This window comes from Ostrinia nubilalis, chromosome 10 (genome assembly GCF_963855985.1).
Source record: "Ostrinia nubilalis chromosome 10, ilOstNubi1.1, whole genome shotgun sequence".
NCBI lineage: Eukaryota > Metazoa > Arthropoda > Insecta > Lepidoptera > Crambidae > Ostrinia > Ostrinia nubilalis.
The window spans coordinates 14,328,992-14,354,303 of NC_087097.1; the positions used below are offsets into that span (position 1 = coordinate 14,328,992).

Here is a 25,312-nt window from a genome sequence, read left to right on the forward strand (position 1 = left end):
AAATTAGGTCACCCCCTTGATTTCTGTGGTTGCGTTTCTTTTATTGCTTCTTCTATTCTTATGTTTTTATGCTTATCATATGACTGTTTTCAGCACTGCAAAAAAAAACATTAAGCTAAACACCGTAAATCTTATTTCGTTGTCATAGATGCTATTTTGTAACAAATTCACACAATTCGCTGTTCTGTTGATTATACGTTCCATAACAAGTATCCAATCTATCTGGACAGTGATGATTCGTTCAGACGCAGCCTACACAAACTGGGCCAGTTCGGGGCCGGCCAATATTTGCAGTTAGTACTCAGTATGCACGGTCGTTCACCTAATGATGAGCAGTTTTTACTAAACGCATCAGATGTGGCGTAAACTATTGGCGGTTGCGATCTAGAGTTGGTTATTTCGGAATTTCAACTTATAATTCCTTTTTGTAATTTTTTTCCTTGAAGCTATGTGCTGAGATTATTGAGATGAATTGAGAATACTTAGGCTGGGTTGCACCATCTTACTTTAACTTTGACAAACGTCAAAAATCTGTCAAACTCCATACAAAAAACACCGGTTGTCGTTAAAGTTAGGTGGTGCAACTCAGCCTTAGTGCATAAAATCGCTAGAGTAAATTGAGAATGAGATCCTGTTGCGATCTCGAGCTGCAGTGTCAGTAATTAATGATGACCATTACAAGTGTTGGTTATTTCGGAATTTCAACCTCTAATACCCTTTGGAAAGGATTTTCTTGGAGCTACTGATATAAAAAGAGAATAGTGCATTATTATAATCTCTACATCGCTAGAGCATAATAATTGTTGGCAGATATACACAATTATTAAGTAGTTTTCACACCTGAATTCCAGCGTGAATTTAATAGTAACTAGCGTAACTTGTAACAAATCACTTTCACTTTTATTAGACGTCCTCCAGTTTTTCTTTCGTCGTAAATAATTACGAACGTCCTCCAAAACGAGTTTATAATTTGTATACAGGAATCGCATCCGAATCAACTTACCAGTTTAATAGTCTGTAATAAAACTATTAGAGATTTCAATATCCGCTCTCGCAATCTATCTCATGTCTATAAAAGCGAATGGTCACTGATTGACTAACTGACTGACTCACTCACTCATCACGAAATCTCAGAAACTACAAGTGCAAGAAATGACAATTTTTTCAAGGGGGTTCCTTTTAGAACGTAGGTGCTCTGTACCCACTAACGAAACTCCACCCCTAAGGGGGTAAAACGGGATCCACGCGTACGAAGTCGCGGGCGGCCGCTAGTCTTCAATAAATGGTACCACGCCCAAAGCTGCGCGCGCGCGTGGGATCACGCCCCAGCGTCATAATTGAACGTCTACGCCGATCTATGGTAATGTGGGATTACGAAATTACAAACAAAAACTCCGAAAACAGATCCTATTACTAGAAGAATAAGACCTATAAGTATTTAGTTAGGTGCAAGGTAATCTAATGCCAACTCATGCGCCGAATCACGAGATGCTCTATATTTAATAGTGCAAATATTATCTAAGAAGCAATTAATTTGGGAGTAAACAACCTTTATTTTAAAACAGTGCATGGTTAAATTGAGTCTTCGTGCCCGTTTTCACCATCAATCCCTAATTTTTAAGTGTCCTCTATGACAGCAAAATTCCTGATAGGTGTTACCATATAGGGGTCACATAAACATTAGGGATTGATGGTGAAAACGGGCATAAAACACTGTTCAACCGGTAGGCACTACCTAAACTGCCTTGTCTAACTAACACCGCACACCCTTGGAAGCAATCAATAATGGTGGCATAAGAAGATGTAAGATGTTATCACAATTTAATGAGTTTCTATTTAAGATTGCGTTGTTATCGTTATGCCATATCTCAAGGTAACAAGAAATCATTAACTATTATTAGATTTTATAGCACTCTTCTCATTGTTTAAATAGATCATAATTTTAACAGAGATAAATCCCCCAAAATTAGTACCTTTTGTAATACATAATAATATAAGGTTCATAGTCTTTCACCTAGGGTTGTGACACTTGTGACCTCTTATGACACCTACGAGTACATTATAGAAGGAGAAGCACTATGGTATTATAGTATGAATAGAGTTCAGTTGAGAGCAAAACATGGGTGGCGTGTCACATAATAAATCATTGTACTAACGACCGGCATCACTAGCAAAACATTGTGGCACTTTATGTACTTTAAATAGGTACGATTTTGCAACAAAACGGATATTCTGTGCTGGCCTATCATTCTCACGTCACGTCCAATTACGTTTAGTTCTATTGCTATGAATCAAGGTACGGAATAAGCGCTTCAAAATATCAATGTTTTAGATGTATGGAGCGAAGAAGCTAATTGCCATTCATCACCCATCTTCCCAACTAAATTGCGAAATATTTACAATGCTATTGCATTTTCATGGGTATCTTACCGTTCAAAATAAATACTTATCACTTCAGAACCCTACCTCTACATATTGGAACATCATACCTATAATAGGGATGTTTCCTGGGTAAAAAAGCAAGAGTTTTAATTAGTCCCTCAGTTAGCTTATCAAAAACTACTCGACATTTATTTTTCACTTTTTAAAACTAATGAAAATGTAAAGAGATAAAGCGTGCCAAAGTTCTAAAGAAAAGGCCCGCGGAACTTCAACGCACTATAACTTTATAATTATTTGTTTGATTGACAATTAAAAATATAACGTGTTCAATATTTTTTATATTAAAATTGACGGACTAAAAAAAACTTTTTTAGGAAAATAGCCTATTCGCGATTTGGTAATTAAGGTAGTAAGTTATGTTAATTTAGACTTGATAATTGCATCAGACATTTTCGTACATAATTTATGAGGAATTCGTGCAAAGTTTTACACCGACTACTTGTAAGCAATAAAGCTCGATATCTATCAAAATTATAGCTGTTCTTGAGATGCAAGGAAACCCTCAGTCGGTGTTTGTTTGCCTGTAGATTACCACATTTGTGGTAGTGGCTCTCGAGCGAGTCAACCCTAATGCACTTTGAATGGCTGTGCCACTATGCAAGTGGACTAAGAAGGGTCGTAGCTCTGAATTCTTATGAGCCTTAATATAATGTTCTTGAACTTCTCTTCATTGGTAAATAGCGTTTATAGCTTTCGGATTTGTAGCAAGAGTCATCAAGCGCCAAAATACATAAATAACTAGCATTATTATGTTTTATATAATAATAATAATAATAAATAATAAAATCATTTATTTGCAAGAACATGGTTAGATTGGTGTTAATTTAGTTAATTCCAGCATATTCTGTCGCATGCGACGTGCAAAAGTTTTTGTTCTTAAAGTTATGTTAATAGTTATTGCTACATTTGGTCTTAGATTTTACATATTTTTACAACTCAAAATACTTATTTTACTCATAGTTGTTTTTCATTACCATGATAGTAACAAGTAACAATATAGCCTGACCAGGAACATAAAAACCCTCGCCATGTTGCGGAAAACTAATGGTACTAATTTCTTTTAATGGCAACAGTAACTGAAAACTTCATTGACATGTCACCTTGCATGTCAGTCTATTGCTGTCAAAGTGTAAACAAACTTTATTTTAAATGTGCGCAATTGATTTTGTTAATTAAATTGCTAAAATCTTTTTATAGTCGTGAAAGAAAAGTGGTTCACAATGTGTTAAAGTATTTGTCGAAGAGAAATACTAAGGGTTCGGACAATATTTTCATTGAATAATGTTTCCGACAAAGGTTGTCAAATTGACTGACATGTTTATCGTATAGTACAGTCCACTATGAAAATTAGCTGTGGTTTGTTTCAACTACCTATTTTAAAGATTTTTGTCACTTTCTAAGTGTTGAATTTTATGGAATTGGGAAAGAAGTACCGAGTTTGAAGCGTTCACGAGCAGACATTGCAGTTGAATATTCAAGTTCTGAATTTGATTATTGATGAATAATAAAATAAATCCTACCAGTTCGATTGATGGTTTCATTTAATTTATTTAAACCAGGTTACCTATATAATCTTTATTCGTTAATTTATGAAAATATCAAATTAGGACGTAATCCTGAATCCTGATACATAAAGTCAGCCTATTAATTTAACACAGGTACGACTGTACTCAGTGTTGCACTATCAAATGCAATTGACGCGCCTCTATGCCAGGGTTTTTATGTTCCTGGTCAGGCTATACAATAAATACATGTCAGGGAACAAAATTTGAATTGCAAATGTCAAAGAAATTTAAATTAATAATTGTAAGATGTCAAATTAAGTTACATTACCGATGTCACATCATTCTATCATTTAAAAAGTCATTCACTGTATAATACATTTTAATTAACAAAAAGTCAAAAACTGCACTTTTAAATTTGGTAAAGGTTAACATTTTTACATTGTTTGGTAATTTATTAAATATTCGTATAGCCATACAATAACAGTTTTTGGAATACAGTGTCAATCTTTGAGGTGGGATTGATAAGTTGTCTGCCTTCCTACCTCTATAGCCATAAGTTTTATTTGTCTCAAATAAATGGGTATATCTCTTGACAAACATTGCCATCTCAAAGATGTATAAGCATGGAAGTGGCAATATGTTTAGATCTTTAAACAATGGCTTGCAACTGTCTAAATAATGTGCTCCGCAAATCGCTCTAATGCACTTTTTTTGTGCTCTAAAGGCTACAGGCATATCGACTGAGTTTCCCCACAATATAAGGCCATATCGTAATATTGATGAAACATATCCATGATAAGCCATAAGAGCTGCGCTTTTAGATGCTGCTTGTCTAAGTCTATTAAGAGCATAAACAAATCTGTCAATTTTATTTACTAGTAAGTCAATATGAGCTTTCCAATTACAGAATTTGTCTATAGTTATACCTAAGAATTTTGTCGAAGTCACATTATCTACATTATTATTCATATGATTTATGTCAAGTTGTACATTATTTTCATTGAATTTAGCTTCAAATTTAATATACTTTGTTTTACTAACATTAAGGTTCAAATTGTTACATTCCAACCATTCAACAATTTTTTTTAGATTGGCATTTGCCATGAGGGACAATTCTTCCTTCTTTTTACATTTTATGATGAGAGTAGTATCATCCGCAAAAAGTACACACTGTTGCTCTGTGATATTTGGCAGGTCATTAATGTAGAGCAAAAACAATAATGGTCCTAAAACACTGCCTTGCGGGACACCACAGCGATTATATCTGTAAGATGATGTAAATGTTTTTTTAATGTTTGAAGATAACTTGGATATTTTAACACATTGTTGACGGTTTGATAAATAGCTTTCTATCCATGACAAAGCCGGCCCTCGAATACCGTATCTGTCCAATTTATTAAGAAGCCGTTTATGGCACACAAAATCAAATGCTTTGCTCATATCCAGAAATATGGCTAGTGTATGCATTGCGTTATTTAAGTTTTGTGTCACTTCTTTAATTAATTGAAAGGAGGCAAGTGTTGTTGAGCTATTTTTACGAAAACCAAATTGTTCATCTTTTAATAATTTTTCAAATGAAATAAAATGTAGATATTTTCTGATGCATAACCTTTTCAAATACTTTAGATAGTATAGGTATTAATGTAATAGGTCGGTAGTTACCGAGTTCTTCATGGGGCCCATTCTTGTGTAAAGGTTTCACAATTGAAAATTTTAATTCAGTTGGAAACTGGCCTTGTACGAGAGAAAGGTTTATTATATGAGCCAAAGGGGTGGAGATTAGGGTATGCAAAACCGAAAGTTTATCAAAAACCGATTTTTTTTTCGGTTTCCAAGAAAAAAAACCGGTTTTCGGTTTTTAATCGGTTATTATCGTTCTATTTTTTTTTCAATCAACTAGTAGTTACATACAGCGATTTGTTACGTCCTGTCCGTTTTGTGTTAGATTACATTATTTAAGAGAGGGTTATAACAGTTTTGATAAATTTAGCTTATTCATTAGGCATTATAGGCACATAATGCATAATGAATAAGCTAAATTTAACTCAAGGGATGGTAGTTTATCTCCATTGTACGTAATAATTGTCAACGAATACGTTTTTAAAATTCATTACTCTGTCGGTTTAGTATTTTGTTAATTACCACCATGTACGTAATGTACATCAAAAACGTATTTGTATACAATTACTATTGATATAAGCAATATATCTTAAATTAAAAAGTATAATAAAATGTAAAAAGCTTTATTTGTGAACGTTAGGTGATTACCATTGATATTTTAAGCAATATCTTAAATTAAAAAGTAGAATAAAATGTAAAAAGCTTTATTTGTGAACGTTAGGTGGTATTTCTGACAAATTTCAATACACTAAGTATTACAGTAATAAGCTTCTGCAGATATCGCAAATAAATGAGATTCAATGTTCAAAACAATTCAGAAATAAAAACTGTTCAATTCACTCACACATAGGTTAATTATTCACTGCAATAATCACCAACTATCTGAATCGCGGGGTGGGTCATGTCAGGTGGCGGACGCGGGCGGTACGAGTCTTAAATAATTATCGGGGATTCCCCGTTCAAAGGTAAACGACGGAGTAACCAAGTGACAATGTTGCCAAGTTATAAATTGTAAAATAACCAAATATTCGTGAAATATCAAAATACCCAGGTTATATTATAATAAAATGATATTGCTTATTTAAGGAATTTGTTACATGTATACAGATAGAAAAACCGATTTAAATCCGGGTTTCGATTTTTAAAACCGGTTTTAGAATTCGTCGAAAAAGGGCGGTTTTTCCGATTTTTCGGTTTCCGATTAACCGGTTTTGCATTCCCTAGTGGAGATAAAAACAGCACTTTTCTTTAAAATGTCAGTGTTGATGTCGTCATAACCTGTAGAATATGTATTTCTTAGTCCTTTTATTATTTTGTATATGTGTTACGGTCAAAGTGATAAATGTGAAAATTATGAATAATCGCCGGTTATTATGAATAATTACCGCATGATTTGGTAAATGTGATTAATATGAGCTCATTTATGTGTGTATAAAACTAAATAGGCGGCTTAGGGGTGGCCCAAGGGCCACCCCCGCCGCACCTTAACCTATTTTTCACTTTAAATCAAAACATTATGTTATAGGCATCATGGAAAAGTAATATTATGGAAGAAACACTCCAAACTCATTATGCCAAATTATATTAATATATGATATCAAAACGTTCAAAAGTTTGGCTGTACACGAGCACGTACACATGATGTTGTTCTCTTTTATGAAATTTGTTAGTACTAAGCTTGAATTATTAAACAATCACTGTTAAATGTGATTCATTTATCACTTTTACCGCGACTGTCGGTAATTATTCATAATAACCGGTTATTATTAATAATTTTCAATTTATCACATTAACCGTAACATATGTCATTTTCATTAATAGGTGTCAAATAAATACTGTTATGATGGAATGATATATTATGGGCTGAATGTCCGGAATTTATTTCTTTGTCAGTTTTTGGTATGCTTTTATTTGTCATGTCTATAAAATACTTATTGAATTCGTCACATATTTCATTAGGATTGTCAATATAGTTATTATTTCCAATTTTTATTTTTTTAATGTCTTTTTTTGAGTCTATATTTTGCGTGTATTTTTTTAAAATATCCCATGTAGTTTTGCAAACATTCTTTGAGTTTTTGATGTAACGTGTATTTGTGTTTTTTTGTGCTTGGAGTATACATTGCTTTAATACTTTTGTGTAGCGCTGGTAATATTTTCTTTTTCTAATTTTGTTGGAAGAAGAAAGCCGATATTTAAGATAAAGTTGTCTTTTGTAAATACAGCATCGTTTAATACCTCTTGTTAGCCAATTATTTTTCATAGGTTTGTTGACTATTTTTACTTTTATGGTTGGGAAACACAAGTTAAAAAATAAACTAATTAGGTCATGAAAATATTTAAATGCTTTATCAGTATCGTTTTCTTGAAATACTTCAAGGAACGATAATGCTGAAATACAATTTATGAATTTTTTTACGTTTTCTTCACACATGTCACGCTTATATTCAATCCATGAGTTGATTTTTTTCTGATAATTTGTATTCAAGTCCAGCTCAAAAGTAATGCTTTGACCTGTCTCATGATCAGACAAACAAAGATAATGCAATTTCGGTTCAACTTGTTGATTTATGTTGCTTGTTATTAGGTCTAAGCATGCATTCTTACGTGTTGGGATATTTATATGATTTTTTATATTATAATTACTTAGCAAACTATTCAAATCTTTACTGTACTTATTGTTCTGAGTCATATCTATATTCCAATCCCCACATAATACAATTTTTTTATTACGTTTTTTCGATAGCATATAAAGAAGAGACTGTAATTGTTGAAAGAAAACGTCTAGTTTAGAATTAGGCGTTCTATATATGCAGACTAATATGAGATTATAGAGCAAAATTTCTACAGCACAACACTCAAATGTGTACGGCTTAGCTTGAGAGATATCAATTTTTTTGTAATCCAAGTCACTTTTTATCATTATGCAAGTACCACCTCTACGCTCATTCCTACAGAACGATGCGGCAAGTTTAAAATTGCTGACATTTAAATTTTTTTCAGAACCTTTCTTCATAAAAGTTTCCGAAAAACAAATAAAATCAACAGAACCCAGTTCTTTTTTTAACTCAAGTAATGCTACCTCGAATAGATCTTGCTTGCTGAGAATGCTAGCTATATTCTGATGAAACAATATCAATTTATTTGTCATTGGAACGAAAAAGCTCACTGTCACCTAGCTCGCTTGAGTTTTGTTTTTGTTTTATAAAGTATGACGGTATTATTGTTTGCTTTAGATTTTTTTTACTTAAAACAAATTTATCTCGTGTTATTCTTGTGGTTTTACTGTGTATATTTTGAAAAAGCAATGTTTTTACTCTTTGCGGTGTAAGATACTCATCTCTATAGTGTAGATAGTCAATTTGTACATTAATTTTGAAGCATAATTCTCTTAAATACATTTTACTGTGTGTAATTTGAATAAATTCGCAATTGTCATAATTTTTTATAAGTAAATTAATATTGTAGTTTAATAAGTCTACGTTTAAGTGTGTATTAAACAGGACGTTTATAACAAAAACTTTGAAATTTCTTAATTTATACAATGCTATCCCTAACTCAGATAGCAGGACGTAAGGATTTTTATCATTTGCTCCGATGGCCAGTACTACGATGTCGTCTTTCTTGAGAGTTTCTGTTAGATTATCGCAGGTATTCAGTACCTGTTTACTTGTTGCCTCTGTTTTCGTCATCGTAGTAATCGTATAGGGATTATTCAAGATGCAGTTCCGGCTACTATGCAGCTTTTTTGATAAGCCCTTGATTTGTTCGTCGCCCAGAATGAAGATCTGAGATTTTTTCTCACTCTGTGTATCATTTTTGGTGCTATTGTTGACACAACTGCTGCCATCCGTCGAGATGTCAGTGTTCCTATCGAAGGGTGTACAGGTTTCTTCTGCTACGTGGGGTTTCGAGTTACTCGGCGATGTACAAGTATTATACAGAACTGATTTGTCCATGTGTATTGGAGACGTCCGTGATATATTTGTGTTTATATGTAAAATTTTTCTTCGTATTGGAGTCATGTTTGTCTTCTTATGTACAATGTCACTGCTGATTGCTTTTAGTAATTCAATTTGTTTTTCCTGCTTCTTAATTTTATTTTGCAAATCATAGTTTTCGGAGTTCAGGTTGCTTATTTCTTGTTCTGCTCTTTCTAGTGAAAAACGTAGTGTTGCTAGCTCTCTTATATACTCTTCACTGCGTGACGTATCATTTTGTTGTGGTTCGCTTTGTATACTTAGCATCGTCGAATCCATAATGGTCGAGTTCAAAACATCTTGGGACATTTGAGAAAGATCCAATTCTGACCGTGATCTGGGCATTCTGGTACGAATTGTCACGTTTTCCATATTTATTTGCAAAATGTAATTATCGTAAAAAATCAAAAATAAAAAATAAAAAATTGTTTGAAATTAGTATGTCACAAAAATAAAAACAAAAAAAAAAATTGTAGGCAGTGAGATTTGAACTTGGGGTCTCACGGCTGACGGCGCGCAGCAAGTCAGAGTCAATCGCCAACGGGCTGTTAGTACCACTTAGTGTGTTGACGAATAGTGCGAATAGTTCAATCACTTCGTATTGACAAGCATTGTAGAAGCAATTTTATGACCATATAAGGTAATTTCGTTCAACGCACACGGAGTTGGTGAGTCACAACACAACACGGCACTGACTGGATGATTTTTTGTTTTGGTTTATAATCGCCACTTTTGCACTGTTTTAGGCACTAAAGAGTGTTTATTATTTTAGTATATAGAAATGAGATTGGGTTTGTTTTAGACAAAATAATACGAGCGATCGACAGCTCTTCGAGTTTAAACACAGTCGTCTGCTGTCGACTGCACTTGAATATAAAGTGTGCTTATCAATACTGTTACAGAAAAGGAACCAACCATAGATAAATCACCATTCAGCTCGACCGAGTGCAGTACCTAATTCCAGTAACAAAACCCACTGAATTCCACATCAGGTGTGGCTGTACCGTTACCCCAGCTCGGTATAAACCAATATGTTGGAAACTGGTCCATTGCTAGCCGATTCTTGTTTAGATATGCCTCTTGGTACTGGTCGTGCTCGAATAAAACACGTCATTATGGAAATCAGGGGACTTGATCCTATGACTCTGTTACGTCCCCACACTGATGATCGCCGATTAGAATTCAATCAGGAATTATAATATGGGATAATAAGTGTTATCATAATACTAGTTCCATTGGACTAGTATTTAAATTAGTTTACCTACACGCAATAATTATGTAGATTTATTGATAAACAAAAGTAATTTTATTCATGAATTTTATTGAGTTATTTACGGTTTTGTTAACGTGTGCTGGAAGAGCGTATTTTTTTCATTAGGATTAGATGAAACCTTTGTAATAAATATTTCAGCATCGTAAGGCTGTATTGTAGTTTGTATCCTGTATTTGTTCCCAAATCAAAATCTTACTGTTTGCGAGCTGGAATCTGTAAGCACTCGTCAGTTGTTTTTGGAGGTTGTCATGTCAATCTATACTAATATTACAAAGCTGAAGAGTTTGTTTCTTTGTTTACTTGAACGCGCTAATCTCAGGAACTACCGGTCCGATTTGAAAAATTCTTTCAGTGTTAGATAGCCCATTTATTGAGGAAGGCTATAGGCTATATACCATCACGCTACGAGTAATAGGTGCAGAGCAAAAATGAAAAATGTTGCGAAAACGGGTTTTCACGCGTACGAAGTCGCGGGCACAGCTAGTCTTAGTATACAGAGAGAAGTCGCATAAAGCTCGCGGGTATAGCCATCTTTCAATAAAAAAAAATAAGACAAAACTACTTGTTTTCAAAATTCTAAAACATCTCTTTTCTATTCCAGACGTCAATGGACCTGCCTCCCGACAAAGTGAAGCTTCTCCGCAACTATGACCTGGAGAAGAAATGGGAGATCATCTGTGACCAGGACATGGTGCAGGCGAAGGACTCCCCGGCGCACTACCTCAACAAACTCCGCACGTACCTGGACCCGAAAGCCTCGCGGAGTCATCGGGTGAGTTCCAAAGAAGAATCGTTTTAGCCAAATGACGTCCACTGCTGGACAAAGGTCTCCTCCAAGGATTTCCATAACGACCGGTCCTGGGTTGCCCGCATCCAGGTTCTTCCCGCGACCTTCACCAGATCATCGGTCTACGTCTACGTCTTCCGCTCCGTGGTCGCCACTCGAGAACTTTTCTGCCCCAACGGCCATCCTCTCTACCAGCTACGTGCCCCGTCCACTGCCACTTGATTTTAGCAATTCTGATAAAGTATTACACCAGAAGATTCTGGATTTCTTAGTGGGCTTATATGAGCTAAGATAGATATCATATCATATTAAACGTTAATAGTGGGTCAGGTAGAGCTATTTAGCCTTGCAAGTTGTGCTGAGTTAGAAGTAGGGTAATCATTTTGCGACCAATACATTGAGATATATTCGCAAGAAACTCTCTCTGGTTATTTTCAGTTTAGGACAATAGGTACTTTGTAATTAATAGCAGCTCAGCCACTTTATCTTCCGTTAGAAAATCTTTAATACCCAGTCGTCTCCCTAAGGTAAACCGACACTGCCATTATGCTCACGTTTACAGTTTACTGTATACTAAATCGATAGCAACACTGTTGCATCGCTACAGTACAAGTATACAACAGCGTCTTAACTCTAATCTCCATAAACTATCGAGCGCTGGTATGACACCACTAGTTCTGAAGGCAGTAGGTGAGCTCGTAAGCTGGCCTACAAACAAATGTTTCAAAATAGCATTAGGTACCTCATGATTATCTACTAGTAGCGAGCATGATCTGTATTCCCATAACCAGCTTATTCGGTATTTGACACGACATAATCTATTGGCCAGTAATAGATTGGTAAAGACATACAAAGATTTGTAGACAAACACGCATTGACACTAAGGTCCGTATTCTGCAACAACGCTGAAGATTGAATCACCTTATTGAATACTCAAAATTAGATCAGAGAATTTTGAAATTCAACCAATCCTGGATCCTTAAAGTTTCAATTTGGAGCAAAAGTTGGACCGTTATTTCAAACTACCGGTACGGGCCCTAGATTCCCTACAAATACCAGTGTGAATACGCACTCAATGGTTGTGTTTTTAATGAGCCTACTTGATCACCTCCCACTGTATGCGATAGTAGGTACATCTAGTACCGTTAGCAGCGGAGACAATGTACCATACATCAACCGCTATCGATGGCGCGCGCGCAATTTGCGCACACAATCGCCAATAAGGGACGTCCAAGGCAATTATGGTAATGCGGGTGTTTTTGACTTTATGTCACATTGTACGGGGAGGAGTTACAAAGGCCGCTTCGGTTGTTATAGTGATAGTTGTTACAGATTGGGTTTCGTAATTGTATTTGTAATACAGTGCGATCACGAGGTGCGAAAAGATAAAATCTCCGTAGTCCCGATGGCGGAAGATTGAATTTCGCATTGCATTGTTTCTGCTATTACAAAGTGCGTGCACGACGCTTCTGCATAGTTTTGGCACAGAATAAAGAAATCGATTCTTGATTAAGAACTATGTAGTTTTGGGAAATCAGCAAGCTCTTCACCCAGTACAAAGTTTTTTAAATGGTGTACAACCTTATATCACCTGATAACCTGAATGGCCAGTTCCATAGATATGTGCCATAGTGCCATAAACTTTAAGTCGCCATCAAAAATTCCCATAATATTATCAATAACAAACGTTCCACTTTTAATGTTTGTGATGATAAATCAATCTTATTATTGACCACTATTTTTGTTTACCCCAGTCAACATTAATCAAAATGGCAGTTATAGGCAATACTTCGATATTGTTTACTTCCTTCCTTTCTTCCCTTGGACAAAGTCCAAAAGTAACCAGAATCCATCGTTTCTGTAAACAACCAATCGCTGCCTAATCGCGTTGCTTGTCATAACTCAATAAGAATTCGGCCATTCGGATGTTTTCGTTGCCAAACACCTCTAAACATCCTGAGGGTAATTTAAGTGGCTTAAAAACAACGTGGTGAAGCAAAGACAAACAGAATAGCAGGATTGAATGGGATAAATAACGTTACCGCTACCGCTACCATTCGTCAATTATAAAAACAATAAGTTTAACATTGGACTTCAAACCAAATCTATTTTCTAAAAAAATCAATATCTTTATATTGTCAAAAAATCACATTTCATTCACATAGTTTTATTAGGTACTTTGAAAAGGGTGCAAACTGCAAAATCAGGGTTTCCCCAAACGTAATTTGATTTGGGTTCTTACAATATTTGCGGTTCCAAAACACAAACGAACGGATTGACAGAATGGGGTCCGCCAGCGACCTCTGTGAATTGGTTATCGCCTTGATCGATTCGCGTTTTGTTCTTTCAAATATTTGTATTTGGGTATGAATATTGAACAATCATCTGCAACCAAATGTGGAATCATAAAAAAAACTAGCTTTTGGCCGTAATTTCGCCCGAGTAGAATTAGATCTAACACATGAAAGTGCGTGATAAACCCTCTTTCTCTCAATTCTTCTCAGCCAAAAAAGGTAATCGGTGAGAATGAGAAAAAAGTTCAACGTTACTGGATCGGTATTTCTTTAATTATCTAGTAATATTTGCTAGAAATCGGCACGTTATTATGTCAACGTAAAACAAACCACGACATTGCGGTTACAAGTATCAACCTCCTTGACCTGGCTAAAGTTATCGTCGAGATTTACGATACGGGTAGCGTTACTACTTTGTTTTCGTTATTTATTGCAAAGAGGGACGAAACGATATTCGCAGATTCGCTATATGTTGGGCGCCATAAGTTTTTGATGGAAGGGATAAGATAGTATATGGTTTCAATATCTTTGAGGTCCTTGTTATGAACTTATGAAACGACAATCAAGTATGAATTCGAGAGAAGAGTTCGAATGATTACGTTTTTTTTTTACTTTGATGAAAAAGGTTGATTCTCTACAAAATAAATGAAACAACAAGCCTTCCAAGTAAAATCATGTTGGTAATTCAAATTAAGGCAATTTACCTGGGAGAACGTCCAAAGTCCGATTGAACCATGTGACACGACTATGGCAGCTCATAAAGTTAACAACACCATAGAAGGTAGATTTACAAAGATTAATCAGCACAATCGGCAAGCATTGAAATTCTAATTGGAATGTGTATTAAATAGTCCATTGATCCCATCAGGCCAGAAAAAACGATTCATCGCAATTAGAAAATCCCCTTGCTCGATGTTCTACCAACATCTATCCATACATCTCGTTAAACACTTACATATTGTGCCAATATGCTTTATCACTGCCCAATAAATCGATACAAGTCCCGAGCGAATATCTCGATTCATCTTCGGTTCAATAGATGTTTTACTGGCATGAGTCACTGCGCAGGTGTGACTGAACTTATTAGAGTTACATCACAGCTATTGTACGTCGTTGTGGTATGTGTGGAACTGTGGACTGTCACAATGTCCGCAATAGAGGAGAATCCAGTGGTGTATGTCGGTTGATACTTGAAAATGATGAATGTCAGATTAACTAATACAAGACAAAACATAACCCTCCTTTTACGCGGATAAAAATAGACTGACCCCCACACTACGCATTGTCTCACCTGTGTAAGAAGAAAACTGAACCGTGAACTAAGGCTACAGACAGTTCTACAGGAATTAGCCAAGGAACACTCTTGGCAAGACACATAAGTGTGACTTGTTCTGAAGTTTTCTACATGACAATGCTGCAACGTTTTGCCTGACTGATGTTAACTGTGAAGATGAGAAGAGAGTGTAATGGATGAAATGATCAAAATGAAACACTGCGCAGTAAAACTAGACCTTACTTTGGACTTAATTATTTGTTTACAAATCGTTTTCTAAAGCACAAACATTCTTGAAGGTTGTCGGTATAATTTAGTTAGAATTTTACATTAACCCTGCTGGTATTGTACGCTATGTTATCAGGATCGTCTGACCTCATACCGGCTAGGACGTGCAAACATCATTGGGTATTTCGCCGAAACAGTAAATTTTCTGTGTCCAGGCAGGCGAACACATGTTTTTTTATATCTATCTGTATAAAACTATTTTTATGGGAAAGTTCATCAACAGTTTTATTTGTTTTTGCTATTACAATAGCAGAAACTACAAATAATACTGTAGAAAAACTTAATCAAAAGTCGTTTTTCTAATTTCCTTGTTATGTCCATTACTGTTGTTTGCCAAAATGAAGGCTCATTTTAACAAATTGAAGCGTAATTTAATTCTAATAGCACTCTCTTTACATTTGAGAAACGTTTGGCTATCGGAAAATAAAAACTTTAAATGTCAAATACTTATAGGAAGAAAATAAAGTGAAGTTAAGTTCTTGTCCAGGTCAAAAGTATAATTTCCCTGGGTCTTCGTTTCGACCATTGTTGTAACGAAACGAAAAAACTTAGAATGTAACGCACTGCACCACTACACTCGGCCATTTCGTCCCAAGAGGCCATTGAGGCAGGACAGTACGTCGTTGATCAGTTTCGCGACAAATCGCATAAATAGGTCCCTCCTTGGGTTTTTGTTTACTAAAAAGTCAATTTCTTTGGACGGTTTTTTGCAACTAAACAATGGATTAATTTTATTGTTTATTTACACAAATGTAGTGTCTGTAGGGGTAAACCCATGATTTAAATAGTAAATGCATAGGGTAAATAGGTTTTTGTCTGTGGTGTCTTTTAGGCATAAATCTAATTTCTTTGGTCCTAATTTCCTTGTTTTCCGTGGCATAAAATGACCTAGGAAATTATAAAAGACCATTAATAATTCGGCGTAAAGTCAAATTTTGAGTATTTCTTTATTGGAATAAGTTTAAAATTTACATTTTAAGAAATAGGTATCAGAATAGATATAGAAAAACTTGTTTTTAACTTTTAACTCAATCTACTGCATTTATCTTCCTTAGTTGTGTAAAAAGGTCGTAATGATATAATATTCATTGGCATGTTTGCTTGCGAAAGTACACAAAAATGGGTCGAACAAAAAAAAGCAAACCACAGAAGAAAACTTAGAGAAAAAAATATTTATAATAATTTCCTTGGCTACCAAAAATGTATGACCTCATAACTTTGTTTCTAAAACGAATTATGACACCCTCAGATCATAGAAGGGAATAGATGTGAAACGGGGGCGTGGCGCGTGTCTCCGCGATATGCCCAGAAACGAACATCGCCCGCGACGCCAGGTTAGTCGCGATTCAGTCGTACTGAGGAAATGTTCTCCGATATTGTTGGATAATGCGTCGTAACGTGCAATAACATAAGTGAAACGAAGAACTACAGGAACAATGAAGTCATTTACCACATGTAAGTATTGCAAATCCATTGGTATTTTGCTTATAAATAAAAAAAACTAAACATTTTTACGAACGAATTCAGTGCCGTGACATTTACTGCGATATCGAAATTAGTGGTGATAAAAATTCAAACACGTTGTACATTGACGATTTAGTTAGCAACCACTTTATGTCATGCGTAACTACTGCGCAATGTATTTTATTTCTTCCGATATCCACTGACGCGTGAAAATACACAGTACGGCCGCATGTGCCGGTCGTAACATAGTGCAGGGCTCGTGTTCTAATACGGTTTCCTATTATCGATAAATAGAAGTAAATTATTATTTTCTATTTTCTAATTTTGAATGAAAAAATCATGAGTTGCTTGCGATTTTTAAGTTTTTACAAAAACAATAACAATAGTAGAAGGGATTAGTAACTGTCAACTATGTAATTACTATAAGAGCTAGTTGAAAGCCTAATATAGGCATTATTTTTGATAAACATAGGCGGTACGAATTTCGCCATAATTAAAAAGTTAATGCGCGATAGTAGTTAATAATAATTACAGTGATCCTGTTATTATTATTAAAGTAAATAATAATATATTACCAATATTGTAAATACTGGTAAAAATCGCAAGTAGCTACTTAACCCATGACTTTTCATACAAACTTTGTCAGTCTATAACTTCTATACTCCATCGATAACGACATTGAGCTTTGGTTGGGGTAAATTAATATAAGGTAACTTGCAAAAATCGTTAAAGAACATAATAATAACGTATAATAATAAAAAGGTTTTCATACAAGCATTTTTTAAACCAATTTCGAGCCTTGCCCCCAGGATTTAAAGTATCGATATCTTATCGACTCCATTTTATCTTTCTTCTCTCTAATTGCTTTTTCAAAGTGTGCGTCACGTCACGCGGCCATTGATTGGCCATAAGGCACGCCTTCTGGCCAATCACAGCACTTTTAAGCCGGTTGCACATGTTGTCGTAGACTCTCAGTCGCTTTGTTTTTACACAGTTGAATGTGTGTGTGGGAGCTGTGGTGGGGGAAATGTGGGGACACTGGTTCTCGTTGTAGTTACGCGCGACTTCATATCTATTCTCTTTCTATGATCTGAGATGACACCCCTTCTAGATATATTAGCTTAGTTTTTACTACTTAATGCAATGGGAAACTAAAAATAGTTAAAAACAAAAATAAAATTCGTGCCAAGGAAATTAGGCAAAATTGACAATTTTTGGCGAAATACCCCATTGCATCGGGTCGGGATAGTCCACAGTGATTCGTTACTTATATGTCGTGAGTCACTGATGACTCATTACCGTCCTAATTAACCAATAAACAATCCCTATAAAATCACTGGTTGAGTTTCATGGCGCCCAAGCTTCAGATCCTGGATATACAAGAGTTACAGGGGTCCCACTACACCACTAGATATGGGTAATAAAAAGAAAGGTATCGAAAACTAAAGTACGTCTCCCTCTCCAGATTGAAACAATGAACACGATAAAAGAAGAAGAAAGAAGATGGATGTAAAATTACAGTACATAGCAGCCACACACTTTAGTCCCTGGTGACTGTGTAAAATAAAAAATAAATAAAATGTGAAGAAAACACCGGTTGTAGGGCAACCACTGTTTTACGATTTAATAGTAGGTACGTGTACTTTCTGTAGACGATTTATTTACTATTTCACAATCGTACGCCGATAAATACAAGTTGTGACATACTTTAAGTGATTGATACCAACATCTTAGTAAATAGTACAATTAATAAACATTCGTTCACTCGATTACCGCATTACAACATAGTGTAGCGTCTCATAAAATGATACAAAAATGACACATGTTATAGCTTGCGTGTATTGATTAGATATACAAGGAGTAATGAGGACAGAGGTCTTAACTCCGTCGGTTCCACTTGACCCTCGCTCGTGATGACCTGAGATCTTTAAATTTATTAACAACGCTCCTCCTTCGGCTCTGGGGCCCTTATGACATACACTTTTATCTCCAGTATTATCTTTTGTGCTCATTAAAATGTTTTGTGTCGTATTTTTTGTAAGAAGGCAGCCTTGAATTTGACAAATATCTAAATATATCTAACTCAAAGGTGACTGACTGACATAGTGATCTATCAACGCACAGTAAAACCACTGGACGGATCGGGCTGAAATTTGGAATGCAGGTAGAAGTTATGACGTCGGCATCCGCTAAGAAAGGATTTTACGAAACTATTTTACGAAATTATTGTTTGTAACCCAGATTAACATATAGGCTATAATTTATGCCTATCTGTGAAACTAAATTTCACGTGGGTGAAGCTGCGGGCAAATAATGTAATAATGAAAAAATGCAACATAAAAGCTTAAAATATTATTTTAATTTCATGTTTTATTTAATTATTAAAATTATATTACGATCTTACTCAAATCGGCAAGACCGTATACAAAAATTTATCTATCATCAAATTCGTCTATTTTCATTTCAGTCATTTTTAGGCACGTCTTAGCTACTTATTAAATCGGAAAAAATCAAATGATACCGCGAGTGAAGTAAGCACAGTGCCATCTAATGGTTTGACTTGTAATACTAATCTCCTGAATTATTATTATTTTACTAACTTTTGCCCGCGGCTTCACCCTCGTGAAATTTAGTTTGTCCCAGATCGTCATAAATTATAGCCTATATGTTATTCTGGGTTATAAACAAAACAATGATACTGTAAAGTTTCATCAAAATCTATTCGGTAGTTTTTGCGTGAAAGAGTAACAAACATCCAAACTTTCGCATTTATAATATTAGTAAGTAAGATAATTAATTGGACATCCAATATTTAGGACTATATCAGAGTTCAATTCAATTTGAAAATGTTGACAAACGCTAAAAATTATTTATGTGGCAGACCGAAACCCTCATGATGATGGCGCTTACTGAATCTAATATAGCAGTAATATTCATACCATTCAGAGTATTAGTAATAGTGTTCCACTTCCAATAGAAAATAGATGTTTCATATCGGAAAATACGCGCCTTTCATACAACATTAAGTATTCAGGCCATACAGCTCGTGGGTCGGAGAGGTTAGGTCACACAGGACAGCCTGACTCATGAGATGTCGTGTCTCGGGGAGCCCTCGGCCCAAACCATAGGAGACTGACGCATGGAAAACGAATTCTGCAAGGGATTTGGAACTCTACGTCCTTGGGATAAGGTTCAAGGAAATTTTTCGTTTTGTGGCAACTTAATGTTCTGTCGCGTATTCGGGACTTTCATGGTAATGAATAGGTTACGTGCGTCAGTAAAATTCCAGAATTTAGATATCAATTACCTTTTTCCTTCTGCTTGACTAGTTTATGGAGTGATTTCAGAAAATCGAAAGCAAATGTAAATGAGAACTAATGTTCCCCCAGGACCCGCTAAAGACGTAAAATTATTGAATCTTAACAGATATTAAACTTTCCATCTCTGGTTTTTCATAAAACTTGCAAAGTTACAATTATTGTTTGTTTATTCAAGACCCAAAATCACGGTCAGTACATAACACAAAAACATACATATCAAAAATTGGTGAGACCCAAAAAAGTTCTTTGGAGTACCTCAGGGGTCCATTCTTGGACCTATGCTTTTTCAAAATGTTATAAACCGTTTGAGCAAGTTGTTTTCCCGTCCCTTGGCCCGCAGTCTCTAGGTGGGCGTCCAGACGCAACAAGAATGTTTGCTCGCTTACCACAAATAAGGACACCGGCTAAAGCTAATCAGATATGAGCATGGGCTCATTATCTCGGGATATATCGCCGTTCGTGATCACCTTTGTACAGCTACAGCCTACATACATGAAAACTGCATAGTAATTGTTGCGATGCCGATGCAGATTTGCAAGGATTATTAGACTTTCTAGATTGAAAATGCACAATATCGTTCCTATTTAGCATCTTGTGAAGCTAGCTTGAACTTTGTCAATGCATTTGCATGCCAAGAGGTGATTTTGGCATGATATATACGTTAATTGTTAGTTTATACTATTGGATTAATGTGATTTTTCTCTTATTTTCAGAAAAGAAAAATGGTTGGTGATTCAACATCCACACAAGTTCTCAGAGATCTGGAGATATCACTTCGAACCAATCACATAGAGTAAGTAGAAGACTATCTTAACAAATATTTTAGGTTGTTAGATTATTATTAGTTGATTTCCTTTCTTTCTGTCAATACTATAAAAAGTTCAAAAGTTTTGGGTGTCCGCTGTCCGCCCATAGTAAAAGCTGCACTTTTCTTACAATCAATGGTGGTGGCCTGTGCATTTTTGTCAGACAAGCGGGGTATACGACGATTTACCATTTCTCTGACTGAAGCTAGCTAGACACGACAATGTCTTAAACTTCAGTACAGCAATAAACTGTTATAGGCTGATGATGATGTAGCGTTCTTTTGTTTCCTAGCCCTTTATCCTATAATTTGGGGTCGGCACTCCTTGTTCTAAGGCGCAGAATACAGGGCAATCTGTCCTAGACCTAGTTTAGACCTAGACCGAGCCATGCTTTTTCTTTTATATCGATAGTGGATACCATCTAAACATTTGGTAATTAAATAGAAGATTAAAATAAAACTATTTTGTCCACATCAGATGGGTTCGCGAGTTCCTCAACGAACAGAACCAGGGGCTGGACGTGCTGATCGACTACCTGAGCTTCAGACTGAGCATGATGCGGCACGAGCAGCGGATAGCGCTGGCCAGGAGCCAGTCCAGCGACGGGATCAACCAGGGTACGTGTCAATAACCACTGGCATACCTGTCGATGTCGATAATATGTACTACGATAAGATTTTATCGTGGCGCGCATCTTAACCCACTACCGCACTACTGACGCGAGTGCGATGACACGTGAACTCAGAGTAAGCCTAGGTGCAGACCATCGATTTTTCGTCGGCCAATAGTTTAGTCGGGCAGTTGATCAGTATGGGCATTGGGCATGTATGAAAGTGCGCACATTACACCGATTTGATTTGGCCGATTCTTCATACAATTTAAAATCGGGCACAACTATCGGCCAACTAAAAATCTAAGTCTAAGGTTTCTACACAGAAGGGTGTAGTTCAAATCAGAGAAGTGTGTGTTTTTAAAGCTCTTGTATTGTCAATTCGTCTGTCTGTAAAATGAGTTATGTCAACTCGTCAAGAAGCTGTTACATAAATGCATTGAAATCATTCGATTGGACGTCTGTCTTGTCTATTTGAAAACACTTTATGTTGACGATTTCCCTTTCATCATCCCAGGAGCAAACACAACCTCATCAGACTGTACCACGCCGGCGGACGCCAGCTCCACACTAAACGCCTCTTGGAGGAGGAGGGCTCGAAGCACTGACGCGGAATTAGAAGCCGCAGGCAGCCCGGCCGTGGCTCGACGGCGGACGAGACACGCGGCGCGGCTTAACATGGGCGCCTCGACTGACGATATACACGTGTGCATCATGTGCATGCGGGCTATCATGAACAACAAGGTATGTGGCTACACTACAGCATGTTAAGCCAGCCACATCTGCCTATAAAGAGTGGGAGCCCGGCCGTGGCTCGACGGCGGACGAGACACGCGGCGCGGCTTAACATGGGCGCCTCGACTGACGATATACACGTGTGCATCATGTGCATGCGGGCTATCATGAACAATAAGGTACGTGGGGACACTAAAGCATGGTCCATGGTCAACCAAAAGAAGCATCTATAGTCTGGTCCGGGAGCACGTAGAATTTTGTCGAATGACCCCAAGCTACCCATCCTTATCGCTCGCGCATAATTATGTTGCTGTCGTGCTCGCACACTCACTGCGGGCGTCCATCGCACAGTCGCGACAGCAATATAATTACGCGGGAGCGATAAGGATGGGTAGCTTGGGGTCATTGGACAAAATTCTACGTGCTCCCGGACCAGACTATACCGCTAGTCTTCTAAAAATAGTTGGTAGCTGGAAGTCGCGAACTCCTCCTATGTTCTTCTTATTAATTTCGTTGCGGGTCCAATGACAGTTTAACTTTCCCTCGGGACAAACCTTCACTGTTTGGGTTTTTATTGGCGGTCAAGCTGTAGTTCCTGGCTACACAGGAGTTGCAGCGGTGTAAACGAGAGGTGGGAATAGTCCCGTAACTGGAAATCGCGAGTAACTAGACGATAGGGTTCGCATTGATACTGCATCAAATTAACCAGCAAGATCTGCCTCTAAAGTGTCATAAAGAGCGGGAGCTGGATGCCCCAGGGAGCCTGGCTGTGCCTGCATTCTGCCACTATAGTATAACAAAGAGCGCGAGGTGGAAACGGCAAACGAGAAAGAATTTCAACTGTGGGCTGAGTGTGAATTAGGCCAGTAGAATTAAACACAAAAATTGATTAAATCGGAAATAATTCCTACAAAAGATTTTTTTGCTTTAATGGCTTCATTGGTTGCCCATTAAGACTCTCCTAAGTTTTCGACTTCGACGGAGTTGTGCTTAAGTGGTGGGGGCCCCCGAAAGGGGCGTTTTTTCGGTTTTCCGGTTATACCGTGTAAAGGACTTACCCTATCGAAAAGTGGTCTTCATGACGGTTAAAGGGCACTTAATCCTGCATTGAATAAGACCAAATTCATATGTTTTGGACAAACCGTTCTCGCTCTAAAGTTCGGCAAAGTAGAAAATATACGTATAATTAATGACCCTCTCCACGTCCAATGGCTTGTTACCCACATGCTACCAAGCCTTATAAAGCGTCGCCTTAACCAGTGTAACCCTAACAAGGCTCACGAGTTTGATTCGCTTATCCTTGTTCGTCCCACCCGTTCCTTAACTGCGGTTGCTGCACCTCTTCCTGGCACTCTCCTGAACGACTCTGTGTTACCTAATGTAGCTGCCCCTCTTCCTTGTACCCTCCTGTACGATTTCATTGCTTAGCCATATGCCTGGTCCAAGGTTCGACGCCACAAAATCAACTTCGTACGAGTGAAAATAGTTTAAATACTATTTCCCGTGCTTGCAACATTTTTCTTTACTGCTTCGCCTCTATTAGTCGTAGAGTGATTGTATATATCCTATAGCCTTCCTCAATGTATGAGCTATTCAACACAAAATTAATGATTTCAATCAAACTAGTGATTCTTAAGATTAGCGCGTTCAAACAAACAAACAAAAAACTCTTCAGCGTTTTAATATGAACTTGTTGTTGTTGATTTTGTCGTCGAACCTTAGACCAGGCATACGGCTAGGCAACGTAGTCATGCAGGAGGATACAAGGAAGAGGGGCAGCCACAGTAGGTAACACAGAGTCGTTCAGGAGAGTGCCAGGAAGAGGTGCAGCAACCGCAGTTAAGGAACGGGTGGGACGAACAAGGATAAGCGAATCAAACTCGTGAGCCTTGTTAGGGTTACACTGGTTAAGGCGACGCTTTATAAGGCTTGGAAGCATGTGGGTAACAAGCCATTGGACGTGGAGAGGGTCATTAATTATACGTATATTTTCTACTTTGCCGAACTTTAGAGCGAGAACGGTTTGTCCAAAACATATGAATTTGGTCTTATTCAATGCAGGATTAAGTGCCCTTTAACCGTCATGAAGACCACTTTTCGATAGGGTAAGTCCTTTACGCGGTATAACCGGAAAACCGAAAAAACGCCCCTTTCGGGGGTCCCCACCACTTAAGCACAACTCCGTCGAAGTCGAAAACTTAGGAGAGTCTTAATGGGCAACCAATGAAGCCATTAAAGCAAAAAAATCTTTTGTAGGAATTATTTCCGATTTAAAAGCTAATTCTACTGGACTAAATCTAGTGAAAAATGTATGAACATTTTAGTTTTTGAACGTTTCCCGCTAGGGGCGCTGTACAATCCGTCATACATTTAATGTCATTTTTTGACGCGCTCACTAGTGAGCGCGTTTGATATAATAACTCACACTAAGCCCTCTGAACTACTCCATTTACCTACTGTAAAATTTGATCGTCAACGTATAATACCGCCGCATTTGAAAATAACTTATTGTTGTCACTACTTTTACATTGACATTACTTCAATGTCACTATGACAGCAGCTCATTGGCTATAACGATATAGTAGTTCCAAAATACTACCCCCGTAGACAAAACGCACTTTTTGATCGAATCGAAAATAGAATCCGTCAAAACTCCATACAAAAAAGGGGCTTTTCGACCATTTATCGACCGGTTTGCGATTATAATTTGCACTTTGTCTAGACCCACTTAACTGTCCTATCCATGACATTGACAGTGGGGCACCACTGTCAATACCAGATCGCTGGTTCCGATTTTTGCCATGTTGGAAACCATACAGTTGAACGATGGTAGCGCCCCCCCTGTCATTGAGTTTGGTGGGACAGTTCAGCGTGGGTCATCTATACCGTTATTTTAACGTTTTAGATCTTTCACA

General features: G+C 36.9%; 1 protein-coding gene across 1 annotated transcript in view; it reads left to right on the forward strand.

The window, feature by feature from the left end:
• LOC135075384 (formin-like protein) overlaps positions 1 to 25,312 on the forward strand; it is a 113,513-nt gene that overhangs the window by 59,881 nt on the left and 28,320 nt on the right. Inside the window, exons 2-6 of the mRNA XM_063969829.1 lie at positions 11,422 to 11,592; positions 20,960 to 21,039; positions 21,530 to 21,669; positions 22,180 to 22,406; positions 22,457 to 22,576. Coding sequence (XP_063825899.1) covers positions 11,422 to 11,592; positions 20,960 to 21,039; positions 21,530 to 21,669; positions 22,180 to 22,406; positions 22,457 to 22,576 — 738 coding nt within the window. The remainder of the gene's footprint in view (positions 1 to 11,421; positions 11,593 to 20,959; positions 21,040 to 21,529; positions 21,670 to 22,179; positions 22,407 to 22,456; positions 22,577 to 25,312) is intronic.